The sequence below is a fragment of the Delphinus delphis genome, chromosome 11 (genome assembly GCF_949987515.2).
Source record: "Delphinus delphis chromosome 11, mDelDel1.2, whole genome shotgun sequence".
Lineage (NCBI taxonomy): Eukaryota > Metazoa > Chordata > Mammalia > Artiodactyla > Delphinidae > Delphinus > Delphinus delphis.
In genome coordinates this window covers 24,707,778-24,731,697 of record NC_082693.1, presented here as the reverse complement: position 1 = coordinate 24,731,697, position 23,920 = coordinate 24,707,778, and the positions used below count along the sequence as shown (strand labels likewise).

Sequence of the window (23,920 nt, the reverse complement as noted above, 5' to 3'; positions counted from 1 at the left end):
TTTTTCTCCCTAAAATCTAGGATAATCTTAATTCTGAAGAGTCTGCATATTTTTTAGGCATATGTATGTAAAAGGAAGAGGGAATCCATGTGTTATACATATCTGAAAAGAAATTAGAAATGAGTTTTGACATAAGGATTGAATAAACACAAATCCACTATGCTAGAAACTTTTTGTTTTAAATAGATTTCTAGTGTAAAAAAAAAATCTCAAGTAAAGAATTCACAAGTGATCATATCTTATCATTCTGAAATTATATGGCTATGGAGAGGGTTAATTTTCTTTATATTTAAGTCTCTTGTTATTCCCTGGTAAATTTCTTTATAAATCTGAGAATGGAGTAAACACATTGGTAGAAATTTCCCCTATGCTTTTCCTTTATATAAACATTTTATTTTGAAGTATTTTGATGTGTCTAGGTATGTTATACTGGGATAACACAAACGATGCCACAGAAAGAACAATTTCCAGTAATTTCATGATTAAGTGCAATACTTTTTTAAAAATTGATTTGTGTTCTGATTCGTCTAAAGACGTATATATTAATGCTTTAGTTAACTATTGATTTTTACTCATTTAAAAGCAATGGAAGAAAAGATGAGTCTCATCTCTTGCAAAGAATCCTAGTTTTGAACCTACAAAAGAAGTAAATGCCTCCATTCTGAGATTTTAATAGACTTTCACAAGTATTGCTATCTGATGTTTTGTTGTTACTTTTCTAAGGGCTAACAGTAGAAAACAATACCAGAAGACAGCCAGCCCAAGACAAATGTGGAATTCCTGTTGTTGACCCATTTCTCATGGAAGGATCTGAGAGGAATACAAACGTGTTGCCAGCCAAGCTTGGGAAGCCCAGGGTGGTTGGTGGCCGTGCCGCCCCTGCGATGTCGTGGCCCTGGCTGGTCAGTCTGCAGCACCAAGGACAGCATTACTGTGGAGGTGCTCTGATTGGGAGACAGTGGGTCCTGACAGCGGCACACTGCAACTTCAGGTGTGTGCCCAAGTGGTGCAGGGTTGGGGACAGCAGGGCGGTGCAGAGCTATTTGAGGGTCCACAGCGGGTGCACTCCTTCTGTTCTCCCCATGTCACAAGAAACATTAAGCATCAGCTCCCACTGATACAGTCCCCATCTTGCAAATGAATGAACGTGTTAGGTTTATGAAATTTTCTGTGCTTCACTAATACACTTACTACTAATAGCTTTTAATTTTAAAAGCAGCTTCCTGCCTCTAGGTATAATTTAATTAATAAGTAACTAACAACACCCACCCATCCATAAAAATGAAGGTAATGATGTCTCAACATTTTTGCATCAGTCTCTCAGCATGGTGCCCAGAGCCGAGGGGCTGCTCAAATGTGGCTTCCTTTCCTTCTTGCTCTCCTCTGTGGACTGTCTGATGATCAAACCCAGCCCTGAAATAAATATGTAAAGTTTCAAAGAATTTTAAAGAATGTCCTTTAAAGGAACTTTTTTTTTTTCTTTGACTTTATCTGAATCTTGGTCTCAATGTAAGATGGAAATATCTGAAAACTCCTTCCTCAAAGGAGTCTTAGCTTGACGTTTTTAATATTATCTCCCAGAAGTAGTGAGACAGTTGACACTGTCATACAATGTCCCATAGCTGAATGAGCAGATATGACATTTTCAGGGTCTCTAAAATTGGCTTTATAATGAAAGCATCTGCTCAAATAACATGGTGAGCAGGAAGCTTCAATGAACCAAAAACTCAATTTCTTTAGTATTCCCCAAGTCTTACTTTTGATATAGCTAAATCACAAGAAGGCATTCTTATTAGGGCAGTTTTCAGACTTTCATGTGCTTAAACTTACCTGGGGAGTTTGCTATAAACAGAATCTTAGAATATTAATCCTGAAATTTGATTTGCTGAGTTATGTCTGGGATCCTGCATTCTTAATACACATGCCAGATTTAATGCATGTGGTCCCTAGACATTTCTTTGAGAAACATCGTATTAGGGAGTAGAGTCACTATAACTTTCAGGATAGTTTCAGTGACCATCACATAAGTACATCATATAATGCATAATGATTATAATACATAAAATCATTATCTTGAGGCATCATGAATCTTAATTGTCAAAAATATATTGTACTAAATCATTTTATTTGATGTTATGAAGGCAAGAAAGTAGATGCTTTAAACATTTTATCAAGGATTGAATTAATCAGAAACTCCCATTTTCTAAGAATTCAGGATAATAAGGATATTAATGTAGATTAAAAATTTTAAAGAAAGTTTTGGGGACTAGATTTTGGCAATAATATAACTGGAGTATAGAAGCAAAAAAAATGTTAAAGAATACATTCTTAGTAATTCTGAAAAGTGATGGCCTCATTAAAAGTGGTATCTATTTCCTCACTCTCTTTTCTTATGACAAGTACTGTCACAGACAACCTGGTAATAGGAAGAAGTTACTTGTGGAACACACGAGACAGAGATTTGATACCAGTGAAAGCTGTATATACTCACCCCAGCTTCACACAATTTCCTCCCAATGATGATATATGCTTGCTGCATCTGGAAAACCCTGTTGAACTAGGTCAGTATGGATAACTCTTTTCCATATTTTGAAACTTTTATCTTCCATCTTGCTTAGAAGTGCTGTATGTACTTTTGAAGTTAAATAATTATTTTAAAATTTTCTTACATTCTAAGATACTTTCTCTAAAAGCTGAAGTATCTGCATAAACATTTTACTGTTATGTGTATTTAATTGACAGAGGTCTAGAGAAGATTTCAGAGAAGTATGTTTTTAACTTTGTCCTATATATTCTCCTGAGACTCTTTATGTTCTATGAGGTTATCCCAAATACTTAGAACATCAGTTTGAACCACCAGATGTTTAATTTTCTGTGCCTTCATAACTTAGTAAAATCTTGGTTTTTAAAAAAATGTTTACTTAAGCCAAAGCTAAGTGAAACTGAGGCATTGTTAATCCTGGCTCTGTCAGGAAGTAGCCATGTGATCTTGGGCATGTTATGTAACTTCTGTGACCTTAGCTTTATTGTTTGTAGAAAGGGAATGGCAGTAACCCACCTACCTACTTAGCACAGGTGAGCATTCAGTGGGAAGGTGTATTGGGGGGAATGTAACTAAGATCTGTGGATAGTTCCCACTTTCACACCCAAGCCTTTCCATGGCATCACAGGGTTCTGGGACAGTTTTCTTCCTTTGCTCCAGTTCTCTCCTCTGTTTCTGCCTATAGACCTCCCCTTGTATGTCTTTTCGGTGCATTCATCCTACAAACCCCCAATCATAGTTCAATCTACCATTTGCTTTTCATGCTTTTAAAACTGAGTCAGTGAGAGCATTTAGAACAGTGCTTCTTAACCTTGACTGCGCATTATCATCCTCTGAGTTGCTTTGAAAACAAAACAAACAAAACTATCAGCCCAGATACATTTTGGAACAATTAATTACAATCTCAGGATTGGAGCTCTGACATCAGTATTTTTTCTCTTTATCCTGCTTCTTAAATTTATTTTTAGTTAAACTTTCAATGCTGAGATAACTGTAGATTCACATGCAGTTATAGGGAATGGTACAGAGAAACCAAAGTACTTTTTAACCTGGTTTTCACGAATAGTAACATCTTGCAGGATTTGACATTGATATAGTTGAGATACAGAACATTTTTGTCACAGTAAGGATCGATGCTGTTGCCCCTTTATAGCCACACCCATTTCCTTCCTCCCCACTCCACCCTCCCCACCCAGACTTCCGTCAACCACAAATCTGTTCTGTTTTTATAATTTTGTCAATTCAAGAGTGTTACATAAATGGAATTATATAATATGTAACCTTTTGTGATTGACTTTTTTCCTGGGCATAACATCCTGGAGCTTCATTTATGTGGTTGCAGGTATCAGTAGTGCATTCCTTTTAATAGCTGAGTAGTGTTCACCGTATGAATGTTTAACCACTCGTAACGTTTAACCATTCATTTGTTGAAGAATATCTGGGTGGTTTCTAGCTTTTAGATATTACAAATAAAGCTCCCACGAACATCTGTGTAAAGGTTGTTTCCTTTTTTTTATTTAAATAATGCTGGATTGACTATCCTTATGTGTACATTTTTCCAGGTCTATGACTGCCTTAAGATAAATTTCTCGGAAGCAGAAATGCTGGATTTAGGGCATAACTGTTTTCAAGACTCTTGATGTATTTCTAAGTTATAAACACAGCTGGATGTGGAGTACAAGTCAATACATCCCCCTCCTCCATCCTGCCAAATGATGCAATCTGGCAATATCTGTCAGTTTTTAAAGTGTGTGCCTTGTGGTCCAGCAAGTCAATCGTCCAGGAATACTGGCACAAATGCACAGATGCATGATCTCAGAAACTTGATGCAGCTTATAAGGGAAAAAATTAAAAGTCTAAATGTTTTCCAATGGGATTTAATAAATCGAGGTACATTCATTACCTGAATACTATATGCTATTAAAAAGAATGATGTAATAATGATGCCATGTAAATGGCATGATCATAATCTAGTAAATGAAGAATATCAGAATAAGAAAAATGGCTGATTAAAAACATATGTTGTTAGTAGGAAAATGTTATTTAGCTCAAGGAAATTTGGGAGAAGATACGATAGAGCAATGATTATCTGTGAAGGCAGAATAACATAAGATTTGGCACACGCGTAGAGAGATGAGTAGGAAAAGAATAGACACGTTACAAACAGTTTTATGTAATTTTATTAAGAGATAGCAGTAAAAATAAAGAACATATCATTGATATAAACGGCCTATGACAGTAGATATGCTGACGCATTTAAGTATGTAAAAATCTGGATGAAAATGAAGTTAAATAGCCTGGGAAAAAGGGAAAACAAACACAAGAGCACTGCATTCAGTGTGTGTGTGTGTGTGTGTGTGTGTGTGTGTGTGTGTGTGTCATATATACACACAGACACACAAACCCATAATATTTATGTATACACAGATTTTGGTGATAAGAAAAAATGTAAATGTTTAAATGTATAATGTATCAATATATTTTACAATAACCTGTGAAGATAGAATTAGATATAAAAATACTTTTTAGCTGTAAGAATACTTTAACAGTTAAATTGCTACGTGTTTTTCCCTGTTCTTCATATAACGTAGTTGAAAAAAGAAGACAATTATAGGGACTTCCCTGGTGGTCCAGTGGTAAAGAATCCACCTTACAATGCAGGGGATGCGGGTTCAACCCCTGGTCCGGAAACTAAGATCCCACATGCCACGGGGCAACTAAGCCCGTGTGCCACAACTACTGAGCCTGCGCGCCTCCACTAGAGAGCCTGCGTGCCACAAACGACAGAGCCCATGTGCCCTGGAACCCGAGAAAACCCACATGCCACAACTAGAGAGAAGCCCGCACGCCACAACAAAGAGCCCACGTGCCGCAACTAAGACCCGACATAGCCAAAAATAAATAAATAATAAAAATCTTAAAAAGAAGACAATTATATTCTTCTCCACTCTCATCTCAAATTCAACAAGGTGATGTCCTGAAGGCACACAGGCAAAAAGACAGACGCACTTTAAAAAATGCTTATGGATGAGAAGCCCCACATTTCAGTGTAGGGCATGTGTTTCTGTTTTCCTAGGAGGATATGGAAATACCTGGAGCAAAGTGGTAACATGTATATTGGGATGATCCCCTCTGAGTAAATAATAGGTGGAATCTTCTGGAAGACTTATTAAATTACAGGGTTAGAAAGGGTACTGTTAGGTCAAAGTAGGTATTTTTAGAGCCATCACTGAAGAGCAAACAGTATAGACAATGTTAATATGAATCTTACGGACTAACTGATATTTGCGTTTTTCTTTCTCATCCTTTTAATTAGGAAAGTTTGTATCTCCAATCTGTTTGCCAGGGAAAGATGATAAAATAAATTTACTTTCCAAATGTATGACTGCTGGATGGGGAATAACTGAACCTCATCGTGAGTATATTTTATTACCTCTTCTAAGATTAGAATCCAAACAAATATATGTGAAGTCTGAGTATACTGTTTACTCATTTTCAATTTTTCTGTATTTTTAATAGGAATGATAGTGGAAAAATTTTTTCATAATGGACCTAAAGGTGACTGGTTGGGTTTTAGGCCATCATATTCATTAATACAAGTTCACTGATACTTTTAAAAACTGTGTTGGTAAATGTCTAGTGATGTTATTACCTAATAAATATTTGTGTATGCACACACTCATACACATAATTGTTTTCACAACAGTGTAGATATTTCTATTGTGAAAACCCATACTTGAAGATATATGAGCCTATTAAAGCTGTGAGGCATTTTTCTGAAATGATAGGCTGGTATAAAAGGTAAATGGGTAGATATGATATCACTTATATGTGGACTCTAAAATATGACACAAATGAACTTATTTATGAAACAGAAACAGACTCACAGACAGAGAGAACAGACTTGTGGTTGCCAAGGGGGAGGGGGGGCAGGGGAGGGTTGGAGTGGGAGTTGGGATTAGCAGATGCAAACTATTATATGTAGAATGGATAGACAACAAGGTCCTGTTGTGTAGCACAGGGAACTATATTCAATATCCTGTAATAAACCACAATGGAAAAGAATATGAAAAAATATACATATGTAATAACTGAATCACTCAACTATACTTCAATTAAAAAAAAAAGGTAAGTGGGTAGAAAGATTATGTGCAGATATTCTAGTCCATATAAAGATCAAACCCATGACTCTGGTCTCACATACACCCTATTCTGCAAATGAATTAACTACCTACAAATATCCAATAAACTAGTTATTTAGAATGCAATTTCAGTTGTCAGCTTCCAGTCAGTGTCAGCACTTAACCAGAATGTCTGCTCAGCAGAAGTCAAATCAAAAGAATGAGAATGTCGTGAAACCAATGAATTAAAGTATAGACTTAATATGTAAAAAATGTGTATTGTTTGCTTTATCAACAACTGATTTGGGTGTAAACTTTGTCTTTTTTGCATAAAGTGATGTTTTTATATCTTCTGAGGACTATACTAAAGACAAAAGAACCCACATAAAATGTTTTTCATTGTTTCTGTTGTATAAGCCACTGTGGAGTGATTATATTAGTTTTTTAGAAGTCACCTAACAGCATCACTATAGTGCTGAGAGGGGCGAATGGGTGGGATTTAACCCTCGGAGTCTGTGTATATATAAGGCTATTTTTGTTTTATCCTTTAATATCATTTGCCTATGTGTTTTTATTCCTTTTCTACTAGAAGATGAATTTCCTAAAACTGTGCAGCAGGCAAAGGTACCACTGATTAGTAGTACATCTTGTCGAAGCTACTGGGGACTGGATATTAAAAATACCAATATATGCGGAGGGGCTGCAGGATCATCGTCCTGTATGGTAATGAAGGCCTGCACTGATGAGGGCAGGAGTTTTCTCCTCAGTGTGTCTCATGAATGGGTGTTTGCTGACCATAAAAAGGTATAAATGTATGGTAGTTTTAAAATGAAAAGTGAGAGGAGTAAGTACATTGCTAAATTGATGTACTGTGATTGCCAATTTGATATTTTTGTGGATTCTATTCTCAAAAGGAATTACTTGTTCAGTTGCTAGGTTCAACTATGTGAAACTGATAACTTTCAACTGTTTTTGATCCACAAAAAAATGATGATTTCTTGTGGTTCAACTTCATAGCTGTATTAGGTAGCTCAAACTACCTACTTCCAGTAGCACTGAAAATATAAAGATGCTTTCACGTAACTCAAAACCATCATTTAGTCATTTATGTTAGATGCTTGAAACTTTCTGCATGGCACAGTCTATTGTCAGCATAAAATAAATTTATGCTAAATGTTCCTTTCAGCCTTGCCTTGAAAATGTAGATTTTGATTTGATTCAGAGATCTGTAACATCAGCCAACTACCTCAGTGGTTGTAGTTCCCTATGCTATTATGAGCAGAAATCAGAGATGAGAGTGACTTACACACTGTCGGATCATCCCCTGCAGTTGGGGGTTAGTGTCCGCCATGAATCGTGCAGCCAGGAGAATGAACTTCTCTTTTTGCTGGTTGCAGGGAGATTCTGGAGGACCACTGCAGTGTGCCCAGGATGGGCAGTACAAGCTCATCGGTATTGTGAGCTGGGGCAGCAGTAATTGCCATCCTGACGCACCAACGGTCTTCACCAGAATTTCTGCTTATAGAGACTGGATCACATCTGTCACTGGAGGAGAAGCATGATCACTGGAAGAGCAGCATGGTGGAATTGTGTTCCTAAGTGGGAAAGGAAATACATGACCGCCTACCTGAAAAATACGTCTCTTGTCATTGCTAAAAAACTCAATGTCACTGCCCCCAACCCTTGTCATTGAGAAGCTTGGATTTGGTGTGTACATACATTCAATATTAAACATTGGTCACAGAAAGCTAATGTTGGTTCATGCCTCCTGGGAACTTACAATCTTAAATGTCATTAATTTCAGGTCTAGTGTACCATGTACTATATGTCAAATTTGAGTACCATCACATATACTTTTACTGTTTTTTTAATTTGGTTAACATTGGAAGATATGGAGATGTTATTCACTCCATATAATTCTTTTTTTTTATTTTAAAGATTCTTTTCTTTTAAGCTTTTAAAAAAATTTTATTTTATTTACTTATTTTTGGCTGCACTGGGTCTTTGTTGCTGTCCGTGGGCTTTCTCTAGTTGCACCAAGCAGGGGCCACTCTTCGTTGTGGTGTGCGGGCTTCTCTTGTTGAGGAGCACAGGCTCTAGGCACACAGGCTTCAGTAGTTGTGGCACGTGGCTCAGTAGTTGTGGCACACGGGCTTAATTGCTCCGCAGCATGTGGGATCTTCCTGGACCAGGACTCGAACTGATGTCCCCTGCATTGCCAGGCAGATTCTTTTTTTAACATTTTTATTGGAATATAATTGCTTTACAATGGTGTGTTAGTTTCTGCTTTATAACAAAGTGAATCAGCTATACATATACATATATCCCCATATCTCTTCCCTCTTGCATCTCCCTCCCTCCCACCCTCCCTATCCCACCCCTCTAGGTGGTCACAAAGCACTAAGTGGATCTCCCTGTGCTATGCGGCTGCTTCCCACTAGCTATTGGTTTTACATTTGGTAGTGTATATGTCCATGCCACTCTCTCACTTTGTCCCAGCTTACCCTTCCCCCTCCCCATGTCTTCAAGTCCATTCTCTAGTAGGTCTGCATCTTTATTCCTGTCCTGCCCCTAGGTATTTCTGACCTTTTTTTTTTTAGATTCCATATATATGTGTTAGCATACAGTATTTGTTTTTCTTTCTGACTTCTTTCACTCTGTATGACAGACTCTAGGTCCATCCACCTCACTACAAATAACTCAATTTCGTTTATTTTTATGGCTGAGTAATATTCCATTGTATATATGTGCCACATCTTCTTTATTCATTCATCTGTTGATGGACACTTGGGTTGCTTCCATGTCCTGGCTATTGTAAATAGATCTGCAATGAACATTGTGGTACATGACTCTTTTTTTTTTTTTTCATGACTCTTTTTGAATTATGGTTTTCTCAGGGTATATGCCCAGTAGTGGGATTGCTGGGTCGTATGGTAGTTCTATTTTTAGTTTTTTAAGGAACCTCCATACTGTTCTCCATAGTGGCTGTATCAATTTACATTCCCACCAACAGTGCAAGAGGGTTCCCTTTTCTCCACACCCTAACATTTATTGTTTGTAGATTTTTTGATGACGGGCATTCTGACCAGTGTGAGATATCTCATTGTAGTTTTGATGTGCATTTCTCTGTTGAGTAATGATGTTGAGCATCCTTTCATGTGTTTGTTGGGCATCTGCATATCTTCTTTGGAGAAATGTCTATGTAGGTCTTCTACCCAGTTTTGGATTGGGCTGTTCTTTTGATATTGAGCTGGCAGTCAGATTCTTAACCACTGTGCCACCAGTGGTTAAGAATAATTCCTAATTTTACTCACATAGAACAGTGCCCTATGCACAGGTTTACAGGAATGGTCCCTGTAAGTTTCACAATTTCAGTGAGCAATTGACATTTAAGAAATTATTTATCAGGCTTATCATTTGATTTTTAAATTTTTAGATAAAATCTTAGGATATTTCACTTGTTTACAAAACATTTATCTGAACTTCAGCTGACCAATACCCTCATCTCTCTAGGCTTAGCCAAAAACTAAGGAAGGTGCCTGAGCCTGGATACTTAATGCCAAAGCCCATCACAGAGATATATAATACAGAATAAGAAGTCTGAAGCAACTATTTTTTCTTATTTTCCACCAAAATTTATCATTTGGTTTCCAAAATTACAGCATTCAAAAAAGGAGGATAGTTTTAACTTTTTAGGTAAGCACAATATAACCTAATCAAAGAACAACTCATAAAGATATTAGCAAAAAAAAAATACTTTTTTTCCTTTCTTTCTCTGATCTCCCTTTCTCTCACCCCCCCTGTCCCTACCCCTCTCTTTTTCTCTTTCTGTCTCTCCTCTCTTTTGCAAATGCTATAAAGGGAAAATATTTTGAATTTTTTGAATTAGTATTTACTAAAAACCTCTTACATGAATATTGGTCTAAACTGCTTTAAATAATTTAAATTATACTCTTTGATAGGGACTCAGTAAATTGAAAGATGAGATTTACAATAAGGATTCTCTAATTCTTATGTTAATTTGTTTTGTACCATTTTTACTTTGTCTCATTGAATTTCTCTCATCTTTTCAATCAGATAACATTAAGGGGGGTTAAAGATGGGCTGTATTAAAATGTCAGGCCTGTCTAAAGCTTTCTTCTTCACAGTATGATCTGAAGGTGGTTAATTTTGGTACTGGCACAATCTCTGACCTCCTGGGACAGTGATCTGGTGGTGATGCTTGAGGGCTCTGTCAGCAAAGGACGAAGGGTTAGCATTCCATGTACTACCTAAGGAAGCTGCCTGACTTTCATACGAGGGTCAGAGACTGGTGCTCTGTTTTCAGCTTGAGTTGGCAGTAATTTTCAAATTGTTCTGTATTTAATCTTTTCCCTATTGAATAGAACTGTGTTAGACTATTTTACTATGTTAGACTGTTTTACTTGCCCTTTCTCTAGTTGAAAGCCAATTTAACTCAGGAGGGACATAAGCTTTATTTCTTACTTTGACTGTTTCTTCTTCCCAAGAACTCTTTTTTATTCTTTCCTTTCAAGGTCAAGCTCTATGTGGATTAGACTACAATCAATTTTGTAAATTGATATAGTCTGTAAGGGTTACATAGCCAAATTAAAAAAAAATTAGAGACCTAATAACCTAAGTTTTCATTCATGTGTGTATTTAAAAATGTCCTCGTTGAGCACCTACTGTGTGTCAAGTAGGGGCACCTTGAAAAAGGAAGTTTCCCTTATCTTAGCATCTCATTCTAGTGGAGAAGAACAATATACAAAGGTAATTCCAATTCCACATGCCATGGGAGCTGCCAGTCTAGGAGGGAACAACCAACACTTTCTGCAAGGATGGATGGAGGTTTTGCAGGAGAAGTAATGTTTGAGCTGAGTTTTAAAGCTCAAGTATTAGTTGATTTGATTTTTGTTTTATGTTTTAATGTTTTATACACCAATATCTTACGTTAAAGAAATCTGTATCAAGCTCTTTTCCTATTAACAATTACACATACTCTGAATCTCTCCTGTCATTTGGATTGTTGGAACATTTTGTTATTCATTCTTAAGCCATAAATTGCATTACTTCACTTTCTCTAACCCTCCATCTTGTCTTTTTTTTTTTTTTTTTTTAAATATTTATTTACTTATTTGGCTGTGCTGGTCTTAGTTGTGGCACGTGGGATCTAGTTCCCTGACCAGGGATCGAACCCGGGCCCCCTACTTTGGGAGCACGGAGTTTTAACCACTGGACCACCAGGGTAGTCCCCTACATCTTGTCTTTTTCATAAAATTTTCAACAATACAGTTCCAACATTTCATGCATATTCTTTGTCAATTTAACAGTCAACAACTTAAGCCTGACAAGTGTCTAATTCTCACCAAAGATTAACAGCTTTGGGCACTTACCTGATTTCATCTTGGTCTCAACTTTATTATCAGTAGCATGATCACTTTCATTTTTCTATCCCCCACAGATATTTATAAAATAAGAGTAAATTTAAACCAAATTGTCAGATAGTGGTAACACAAACAACTGCTGGGGCCAAAATAACTAAGAATCTCTTAAAGAGGCAAAATGAAGTGGGGGAATTATAACAGAGGCAATTAAGCTAGAGTAATTAAGACAGGGTGGTATTGCTGCAGAGATAAACTGATCAAGAGAACAGAATACAAAAGCAAGAAATAGCGCCATCTTACATTCTCTAAATTGGCAAAATGCATAGTGTGACAAGATAAACAGATAATGAGAATGTGGAGTGGAGGGGAACTCTCCTCACGGCTGGGGGTGGGGTGCAACTCAGATAACATGGGTAAAACTGAAGATGCCAATGTCTTCTGAGCCAGCAATTCTACCTCTAGGTAAATGCCCTAGAGCATTGTCTTCAACCATGGCTGCAATTAAATGAAAACATCTGGGGCATGGAGGGGGGTAATGTTTTTTTTTTTTACTATTTATTTATTTGGCTGTACCAGGTCTTAGTTGCGTGGCACGTGGGATCTAGTTCCCTGACCAGGGATCGAACCCAGGCCCCCTGCACTGGGAGTGCTGAGTCTTAACCACTAAGGCACCAGGGAAGTCCTAGGGGTAATTTTTTTAACTCCTTACATGATGCTAATGTGCAGTCAGGTTTGGGAACAGTGTCCTAGGAAAGTGATGCAACCATGACCACTAAACATGTACAGGAAAGTTTATAGAAATGTGAATATTAGCAAAAGCCGGACTTCCCAATGTCCACTAGAGAAGCATGGATAATCAAAATCTATATAGTATACTCACACAGCAGTAAAATATATGACATTCCACAGGCTCTTTAGGTGAATCTTAAAAGCAATGCTGAGCTTAAAAAGCAAATTTCAGAAGAGTAGGTACCTTATAAAGCTCAGAAACAGGCAAAATTAAACTGCTTAGGCTTCATATATGGTTGAAAAAAATGCCAGGGAAAATAACCCACCATTCAGAGCAGTGGGCGGGGGGTGTGGGGATAGGATGGAGGAACCACACACAAGTGGTATTATAATTTTCTAGTTAAGTTGGTGGTGGTTTTACAGATGTTTATGATCTTGCTCCATAACTTACATAATACTTCTGTGTACACAGTATAAGTATACTTACAGACCTTTTAAATAATACTAGTTTCTCAGCATAGAACCTATTCTTCTCTCCAGGTAATTAGAGTTCCACACTCATTCGGAGCATTATACCCTTGCATTTTCGGCAGTTCCCTTTGCCTAGAAAGCACAAATTGTCACTGACACTTGCATTCCCTGATGTCACTATTTAACTTTGCTTAGTTAACACTGGCAATTACATTTTCTACCATCTATTCTCTTCCAGGGGAAAAGGGTTTAACATTTGTTTATCTTCTAGGTGCCAGATATTACTTGACATTTCCATTTAGGTCATTTAATCATTAAAACTAATCTTATGAAAATGTTTTGAATGTAATATTAATAACCCCTGGGAATAGGGATTAAGTGTTGGTTCTGAAACCAGAGTTCTTGGGTTCAAATCCCGCCTTCATCGCCAACTAGTGTTATGACTTTGGGCAAGTTAGTCTCCTTATACTTCCATTTTCTCATCTATAAAGTGGAGGTAATAAAAAAACCTATTCATACAGATATCCTATAGTTAAAGGAGTTTATAAATTCAAACCACTTAAAAAAGTGGCTGGCACCTAGTAAACTTTCAATTCATGTTAGTTATTATTTTGTGCATTTTTCTAAAATAAAGTTTTAAAGAGGATTCCCCCCCCCCCAACCTGACCTTGGATCCTTTAAAAAATACTTGAAGAGAATAGTTAAAAAATTGTTACATAGGGAGGGTGGGAGGGAGGGAGACGCAAAAGGGAAGAGATATGGGAACATATGTATATGTATAACTGATTCACTTTGTTATAAAGCAGAAACTAACACACCATTGTAAAGCAATTGTACCCCAATAAAGATGTTAAAAAAATTGTTACAAAAATGGATGAACCTCAAAATCATTATGCTAATTGAAAGAAGCCAGTCGCAACAGACTACATGTTAGGATTCCACTTACATGGAATGTAGACAAATTTATAGACAGAAAGCAGAACAGTGGTTCCCTAAGGTTATGGGTAAGTGCAAGAAATAACAAAATGGGGGTGATGGAAATGTTCTAAAATTAGATTATGGTGATGGTTGCACAACTGCATAAATTTACTAAAATCATGGAATTGTACACTTACAAATTGTTTTTTAAGGAACAGTTCCAGGATTTTTACTTTAATGGCACTTTTATCAGGATGGGTAAAATCTGATTAAACTCTCATGTTTGAATGTAGTCAAAATCCAGCAATACACTGTTATGTGTGCAGGCAGAGGCTATGTCATATGTTACTTGGGGAGAGGTTGATTTTATTAAGCCTTGCTGTTCAAGAATACAGTACAGCTTTCTAATTTTTCTGTTCTTTTTTATGTCTCCATTTTGTTTTTCAAAAATTCTCTTCATAATTTCCCTAAGGATTTAATTGGGGAATGACAATCCCATTAGGCTACCTTAGTAGCTTTCCATGTGCCAACTTCTTTACATATATTAATTTAATTCTGAGCGCAATTGTATCAGAAAGGCATTCTCTTTCCCATTTTACCCATGAGATTGAAGCTAGGGAGGCTGACTTGTTTTACATCAAACATCTGGTTTCAGAGAAGAAATAACACACAGATTTTTCTGATTACAGACTTTAATTACTATATCACATGGCTGATGGGTGTTTTCAGAAGATAATGTAGGCAAGAGTGTGGAGTTTGGACTGGGGAGATAAGACTGGGAGCATGGAGAGATTGGAATTGGGCTGGCTTCATTCACACACTTGAACATGAGAAGGAAAATAAAATGGAGAGAGGTAAAAAGAAGACTTATGTGTAATAAGGGAGGTTCAGTTTTCAGAGAGCTTAAAAATAGTATAAATTTCCTTGAATCCACCAGGAATTACTTGCCAGCTGCTGGTTAAAAAGACGTTACTACAGTAGTTTGAAGGAATTAGGATTTTTATTCTCTTACTTAAATGGAGTCAGGCAGCTGATAGGCAGCTCTACAAAGTTAGAGGGCCTGCAGCTTTTCCTGTCTTCCTCCTCCACCATCCTCAGTGTATCGATTCAATCCTCAAGTCATAAAATTGCTGCAGGGCTCAGGTCATCGCAGTCACATTCCAAGATTGGAAATGAGGGAGGGCAAGGAGAAAAGGGGATAAATGACTTTCATAAAAGCCCTACTCAGTGACTATTATTTACATAACTACCTGCCAAGCCTGGGAATATAGTTCTTCACTTGGGTTTACTGTCCAGGATTCTGGTTCTAAAGAAGGAGAGAAGAGTATTTACATGGCAACCAGAAGTCTCTCCCACATATCTAATTATAATACTTTGCATTAATTTTACTTTTATTACCTTTTCTAAGAATAAGTGCAAAAGAAAGTCAATTAAAGAGTGATACTGTGATTGTATAAAGCAAAAATTATAATTCTTTATTTCACTGCTATCCTTTTCCCATTTCCGCTAGTTATCATTTTTAATAGTCCAGGACATCTCATAACAATAATTGGAGTTTCAGAAGGAGAAAATAGAGAAAATGGAGGTGAGAAATTAATCAAGGAAACAAATCAAGAAAACTTCCTAGACTTAAGGGTATGTGTTGTCAGGTGGAAAGAATGCACTGGATGCCTAGCACAAGAGTGAAGACGGACCCAGATCACAGATGTCACTGTGAAGCTTAAAGGCACTGGGGACAAGAAAATTACATAAGATTCCAGAGAAAAACAGGTCTCATACATAGGATCAAGAATCTGAGTGGCTTTAGACTTCTCATCAGGAATATTTAAATGCACAAAGATGCTTTGCCATGTGGACCTCTCCACTGGGCTTCTTGAGTGGGCTGATGACAAAACAGCTGCATTTCCCCAAAGGATGATCCAAGAGAGAGCAAGGGGGAGCCGCACTGTCCTTTATGGCCTTTGCTAGCACCCTTTAAACTTTATAATAATTGTTTTTTTTAATTCATCCTTGACAAATCATATAGTTTAACTGAATCAAGCCTATCTGCTTGGTGTATAGACCAAAAAAAAAAAAAATTACTAATTTCCCAGCCTCATTTTTTCCATCTTTTGCCTCCAAATGAAAGACTCTAATGGGTTCCTGTGTGTTCCTTCAGCATGGACTTGGCTTAGGATAGACATGACGTTAATGGCTTCTCCTACCTCAGACTCAGCAATCCCCATCTCTATTATGATGGGAGTGCCAAAGGGCACTCAATGTGCTATAGACCATCACCCTTATAGATGGATGTGATACCAAAGCAGCAGCCTCAATCTGTGTCAAGGACTCAGATCTTTAATGAGGTTCCCCCAACCTAATTACCCTCCATTAGAGGAAAAATCAGCTTCTGACCAAGTTTACTCATGCAGACTGGTTCATGAGACGGTGGAGGGCAGCGGGGAACAGGTCTGACTGGCTTCTTTCCTTCTAAGACCCAGACAGGGAGGAGGGGGACCTCACTATTGTTGGTTCAACTATCCTTTACTTAGAAAAACAAGTTTAATTCGTAAGAGTATTTGTCAGGTTAGGTCCTGTTGAACAGTAAGATATACAAATGTATTCATAATTTTTAGTCAAAGCATCTGAACTCTGACCATGTATTATTTACATATTTAGCTGCTTCTATATTTTTTATATGATAGGAAAATCAACTTATGGACATATCTCATATATGGGATGGAAATTATTTGACCTTTTTAGCTCAACATCAGTGGTATATAATCATATCAGAAAATGGAAAAATGTCTTCTGCTGTGCTCAGTTGAAAGTTGATTTTCTTTCTGTCATATCATCCTGGGTTTTTTTCCTTTCTAATTATGATAGTTTGTCACATACATAAAAATCACAGAGTCTGGTGTACAGCATGAAACTGGAAATAGTCTTAATGAAGGAAATTGACTGGTCACTGGGATTGGTAGCTAGTGACTGAATCTGAGGTTAGTGGTGCCATTGACTTTTGTAGATACAGTGCAGAAGAAATAGATTTGGGGTAAATTATAAAATCCACTTGGGATATATTGAATTTGAGGTGTTTCTGGGGCATTCATATAGCAAAAAGTATTAACTTACCTTAATTTTGTTGCTTACTTGCTAAAACTTTTATGCAAACTACAGAGAACTAAAAAAAGAAAAAAACAAACAAAAACCAGTATGAAAACACCTTTTGATCATTTGCACAAAATACAGGTTGTTTAGCACCAGTTGTTAATTCCCAATCTAACATCTATCTCCCAGTTCTCTTTTGTGGGCAATGTTACCAAACCAGGTTCGTTTTACCTAGCGCACAGCAAGCCCAAGTGCTGAGATGCTGAGGTTTGCAGCAAAGGCAGGGTTTTTCCACACGGCAGCCAAGCGAGGGGGCTGGAGGGCAAATCTCAAATTTGCCTTCCTGAAGGCAAGGGGCTCTCTGGGTCTTTATGGAATAAAGAAGCAGGGCGGTCTCAGTGGGGGAGCATGGAGAAGGGTGATGGGAAAAGGTGAGGTAATGGTCATTCTGTGCAGGCCTAACTAAGCTATGGGCCACTGCACCTTCAAAAGGTCACCAAGTGGACCCTCCACATGCCCAGTTGTAGGGTTGGTGATCCCATCCAGCCTTAACCAGCTCAGCTTGAGCTAGACACAGATGACCCCAAGTTCCTTGAAAATAACTCGGGCAAACATCTTATTGTTTAGGCTATGTGCTGCTTGGAGGACAAGCAAGTCTTAAAATGACCTTGATTAGTGAAGGCAGGTGAAACGGATTTGACTAATCATTACCCACAGTTTCATAATACATAATGGACATATTTTTTTTCCTTGGAAGCAAATTGTTTTCTAGATATAACTACACCAATAACATAGGATTAAGTACTCGCCCCTCTTTCTAGTTAAGCAAGGTTTCAATCTTCAGGAGGAAATTTAGTCTTGACTTAGTATTATAGGAGATGGTGAGCTGTTTTTTAAATAAGCAGGATCAAATTAGTCAGTTTTGTTTCACTGGGCCATCCAACTCTTATGGGATAGTTGTTACCCTGAAAGTAGACTACTCTAGAGACCAGGCATCCAGTGTAACTAAGTGAACAACAACCAGCTTCCAGCCACACAAGACCTCAAACAATCAGACCTACAAAGGAAGGGCTGATGGTGCATTTGTGGCTAAGATAAAGAAGCACTTTAGATATGTATTAACTCATTTAGTCCTTATAAAAATCTTTGAGACATTATAGTACAATTTTATAGATGAAGAAAAGAGGACAAAATAATGAAATAATGTGCCCAAGGTCACATGCTAGTAAGTTATTGAACTGGAATTTTAACCCAGGAAATCCTAGCTACAGTGTCTATGATCTTAGACATCACATTATGCTTCTTCATAAATATGTGAAGGAGGCAGAAACTTTATATCAGTTTAGAGTTGGTTTAAAGTTTTTGGACTAATCCTGAAATGAAAGTCTGGAAATGAAATTGCATCAGTGGAAACTCTTTATCTGCCCTTATTTTCTAGGACAGTTTAAATTTAGTAAAATTTCATATTTCGATAAACGTTAATTCAGTAAACAAAATGATGACTGCTCCTTCGAAAGGCAGTTTAGTCTTGTGGTCAAGATTTCCCTGCCTCTCCCAGCTATCTGACATTGGGTAAATCACTTAACTGCCACTTGACTCAATTTCCTTATCTATTAAATGGGTAAATAATGTTATTACCGTACACAGTTGTAAAAGATTAAACGAGATGAGGAAAGTAAAGCATATAAATATTGCTTACTGGGGAAGAAAAATCAGTGCTTACCATTTAAGAATTAGTCATTATTACGCTTTTGTTAGAATTTTTGGTCAATAAATCATAAAATTAAAAATCTCAATGTTTGGAAAATCTGGTAACACATGGGCTTGCTCTTGAGCCCTTTTTTTCCAAAGTCCCCTCTGTTACCTCTTATAATATGAAGTGTTAGGGAAAAAAGGTGAATGAAGTATTAATTTTCTTTCTCAACAAATATTCGAGTGCATAGAAAAGTATTGGTGATATAAGAATGAGGAAGACGCATGTGATTTCTTACAGAGCTTACCATCTAGAAGACAAGAAAAACATTTAACAAATAATTTAAAAGCGTTACCTGTGCCTGGAAAGGAAAGTTTAAACGTTCTTGACAGAAGAAAATAAAGGGGCACAAAACGTGGTGCAGAGTTTGTAAGAGTAATACGGATAGGGCTGCAAATGTTAATTCCTGCGCCCAAGTATCTCATTCCTAACGAAGTACTATTAGAGGAGTTGAGATTCTTTCTGTGGTCTCTAAGTATCCGTTGGTAGGTAACAAAGCTCTCCTTGGAGAAGTTAATTCCTTGCTAGCCACGTGGTCACAAGTGAAATAAGTTTAAACCGCCATTCTTCTTAGCCGAGCCCCCTTAACTCGGCTCACACCTCTTGATTCACAAAGCACTTCGTCAGCGAAAGGAATATCGCGAGAACTCTACACCGTTTCCCCGCCCCCCCCCCACCCCCGGCTGACGTTTTCCACGGTGGTAGTCGCTTTTGTTCTCGCGATATTTCCGGGTAAACGGGGGCCCGGGCGACCGGGCTTCTGTGAAACATGGCGGTCGGCTGGGACCGTAGCACAAGGTAAAATACTGAAACCTCGCCGGGTGCTGTTTTCTCGTTTGTTCCAGGGCTGTTCAGGGCATGAATGTGGTTAAAGGGGTGAGAGCCCGTCATAGCGTTAGCTCCCTGTCTTAGTTCCTCTCTTCCGGAGAGCGGGCCGGACCGGGGAGCCGGTCTACTTACCTTCCCCGGGGTCGTTACTGGCAGGACCCTGGGCAGCGCTGCGCCTGGAAGCTCCCCTTTTCCTGGTCCAATGTCTCTCCGCTGTCTTCCAACTTGAAGGAGTTTAGCTGCGTCCCCATAGCTGCTGACCCTGGCCCATTGCTTCTCACAGTGCCCCGTGCCCCGGTGGCTCCTCCCGTCCGCAGGGGCGGAGGGTCCCGCGTTGTGAAGACCAGCCTGATAGTGTCCCGATCGTCCCGGGTGTCTGGCTCCCATCCCCATTTCAGATACCAAATTCTTCGCAGCAAGTTGTGCTCTCTAAGAAAGAACGAGGTCTTGGCCTCGCCTCGGGAGGTTCGCACGCCGCTTAGGAAATTGAGAAAGGGGCAGGGCAGGGTGAGATGCTGTAGGAGAGACAGGTCCGAGTGTCACTACTTTTCTGAAACCCTTGAAGAGTTAAGAAGCCCTTGTTAGATAACATGTCAGCTCGTGGTAGAGAATAGCTTTGAGTATTGGTAGTATATAGAATTAATAGGTCATTGTTTGAGAAAACACGTTCCAGTAACTTTTATATTTAGGATTTAGTGCCCTCGAGACAACACAAAGTTACAAAATACCAGTTAAAATGATGCAAGACTGGCTTTCAGAATCAGTTAAAGATGAAGATACAGAAGCAGATAAAGATACAGTTAAAAACGGGATTTATTTATTTGTTTGCAGTTGTACTTAGGTATTTCATTGAACTCTAGTGTACAGCCATTATAAAGAAATGAATTAGGCTTGTTCACTGAAGAATTCAGGACTTATGTTTGTTTACTTAATTTGTTTATTGATATTTCCAAATTGATGCAATTATTCCAGTTCTCTTAGAGGAAAAACATGAAAAAAAAATTTCATGGTTTTCTTCGGGGGGAGAACGTGGGGCGCAATTTCTTTCTTTTTGATGATGAACTTCAGTCACAACTGACTGCTGTAATTGGTTGAGGGTACAAATCATAAAAATATATCAAGCTTGAAAGTCTCAGAGGAAATCAGTACTAGTTTGGAACAACAGCATCAAAAAAGAATTAGAAAAAATAATAAATTTCTTTGAGGATTAGTCATTTAATTGGAAGAAATAGTGAAACATTTTTAATAGAAGTTACTCTTTAGGCAGTCTGTGCATGCTCCAAATCCTATTCAACAGTTTTTCTATATTTATTCTGATTCTGCCTCTTAATGTCATGATGGGTAAATTAACCTCTTTCTGTCGTAGTTTCCTTATCTGCAAAATGGGAATAATAATAATACAACTCAGAAAGTGAGTGGTGATGATCAAGTGAGCTAAAACATACAAAGCACCTAGAACAATGCCTGACATACAGTTAACTTTCATTAAATGTTAGCTCTTGTTATTTTTAAATTTTTGTTTTCTAACTTCTATACCTACTCACAAAATGTTGCCTTTGTTCTTAGTCAAAATATAGACTGAAGAAGATGCTTTTATAAGTAATTTCTTGGATTCCAAAATTGATTAAACTCTTCAGTCTATATGGTTAAAATGTCCTTAAACTCCATCTTCCAATTGCTTGCTTTCTTAAGCCGTTATCCTCTCTTAATTACTAAGGTACAGATTCCTCTTTCTACTACTCCATGCAGTCTTACTTAAGTCTAGGTCACTTCTAGGTCATTTCTGCCCTAGGTGCCTTGTTAACCCATTCTCCTTGCTTTTGGAGACCTTCATTCTGTTGTCAATATATTTCATGTGGGCTTCCCTGGTGGCCCAGTGGTTGAGAGTCCACCTGCCGATGCAGGGGACATGGGTTCGTGCCCCGGTCCAGGAAGATCCCACATGCCCCGGAGCAGCTGGGCCGGTGAGCCACCGCCGCTGAGCCTCTGCGACCGGAGCCTTTGCTCCGCAAACAAACAAACAAACAAAATATATATATATATATATATATATATATATATATATATATATAATTTCATGTGTCTCTGACCTTTTCCTCACACTTTCCTTACTTGCTTAATTCAATTAATTTAATTCAATTTTGTATGCTTTTATTGAGTAGTTACTGTAGTCAAACCATTCTTTAAGGAGGAGGATGTTTGTCTTTGCTTCATCTTGCTACTAGGTACTTACAAATTATTGTGTTGCCATCACTCTATAGTCTCTTCTTTTAACTTTCATTCTATCAATTTGTATAATCCTCAGTCTGTTCATGTTATTATCGCCTAACTTCACTTTCCCACCTTCCTAAAGACTTTAACATAAACCTCAAATATCCTACAAGTCTTTGCATTTCTTTTGAGAATTAGAAATAGATATTTATCAAATGACTCATTTTTATCTTGATTAAAAACTGTGAGGTAACCATTATGTCTCCCTCCCTCCTTTTAAAACAAAATTATAAAAGAATTCTGAGAAGTTGAGGATCTTTTCAAATTCATCACATAGCTTGTAAGTGCCTAGAAGTCCCCCAAGTGTTTTTGATCACAAAAAACTCACATTTATACCATCTTACTTGGCTTCCAAGTAAACCTTTTTTTTTAAATCACTTGGAAGTTTATTAGATTTGTTTGAATTATGTTAGTGTAAATAATTTTAAAAACAAAATGTAACTCTGTTGTAAAAAGTTTTAAAGTAAAAAGAATGAGTACTTTTTTGATATCTAGTGTTTGTAAAGTGAAACTAAGTTATCTTTCATAAAATTTATTGTATTCTAATGCAATATTGTCAAGTAGTTTAAAATTACATATAAGTCATAGTTTTGCTTTTCGTTTCTGAAGTTCAGTGATAGCCTGGATAATATTTGTTCCATCTCCTTTCTCATTGTTATTAATGGCTTGTGTTAGTTTCATAGGACTGCCATAACAAATTACCAACTGGATGGCTTTAAAAACTAGAAATTTGTTCTCTTACAGTTTGGGAGACTACCAGACTGAAATCAAGGTGTCAGCAGGGCCATACTCCCTCTGACAGCTCTAGGAAAGAAACCTTCCTTGTCTCTTCTAGCATCTGGGCAATCCTTGGCTCCTTGGCTTGTAGATACATCACTCTAATCTCTGCCTGTCTTCACATGGCATTCTCCCCTGTGTGTCTGTGTATTCTCACATGGCCTTGTTAAAAGGGCACCAGTCATTGGATTTTGGGCCACCTTAATGCAGTATGGTCTCTTAACATCTTTAAAAACCCAAATATTTCCAAATAAGACCCATTCACAGATACCAGGGGTGAGGACCTAAAAGTGTCCTTTTGGGAGACATAGTTCAACTCACAACAATGGCCATGTGTATTAACCAATTAAATATTTCTCATATTGTTAAATATACATTAAAAATAGAAGTTAGCTCATAAAGTGTGGGTAGCAGAAGATAAATTATGCCTCCATTTTTGTTTGAAGAAGTAATTAAACTTAATTCAGCAGACCATAAAAGTGTCATGAATTCTATATTTTAATTTTGGCAAAGCATCTGATAGTTTCATTATATTCACGTGGACACAGATGATGAAATACTAGCTGTTTGACATTTCTTAGATTGAGTGTTGATAATGTGTCTCTGTGTTCCAGCATGAAAGGTGGTTTCTTATTTCTTATGCAGTTTTTCAAAGCATTGTCTTAGTCTCAGTTGTTATCAGTGACTTCCTGGAATTTGCTTGTTTTATTTTTTAGTATACACAACAGTTCAGGAGAGAAATTGAAGATATGATACTGGACTGGAGATTGTCAAAGTATGAAGAGCATCACCAACTAATGGGCAAAGGAATCTAGCATAATGGCTCCTAAATTTTGTTAACCAGTACAAAAAAATGTATAGAAAAAATCAGGGAAAGGGGCTGGACTTAAGGACTGATATAGAATTGCAGTTTTTTTTTTTTTTTTGCGGTACATGGGCCTCTCACTGTTGTGGCCTCTCCTGTTGGTGAGCACAGGCTGCGAACGCACAGGCTCAGCGGCCATGGCTCACCGGCCTAGCCGCTCTGCGGCATGTGGGA

General features: G+C 37.6%; 1 protein-coding gene across 1 annotated transcript; it reads left to right on the top strand.

Annotated features, from left to right (window-relative positions):
• The first annotated feature begins 800 nt into the window (after positions 1 to 800).
• Positions 801 to 8,225, top strand: LOC132434471 (chymotrypsinogen A-like). Its single transcript, XM_060026140.1, has 5 exons — positions 801 to 991; positions 2,401 to 2,561; positions 5,859 to 5,957; positions 7,253 to 7,386; positions 8,061 to 8,225. The coding sequence occupies exons 1-5, from the start codon at positions 801 to 803 to the stop codon at positions 8,223 to 8,225; spliced, it is 750 nt and encodes a 249-aa protein (XP_059882123.1).
• The last annotated feature ends 15,695 nt before the right edge of the window (positions 8,226 to 23,920 follow it).

What these genes read in the sequence shown, in the direction of transcription:
- LOC132434471 (XM_060026140.1), top strand. Translation starts at nt 801, where the DNA reads ATGGAAGGATCTGAGAGGAATACAAACGTGTTGCCAGCCAAGCTTGGG. An exon ending in GCGGCACACTGCAACTTCAG is followed by an intron (nt 992 to 2,400) that starts GTGTGTGCCCAA and finishes TCTTATGACAAG; the next exon opens with TACTGTCACAGACAACCTGG. An exon ending in GGGAATAACTGAACCTCATC is followed by an intron (nt 5,958 to 7,252) that starts GTGAGTATATTT and finishes CTTTTCTACTAG; the next exon opens with AAGATGAATTTCCTAAAACT.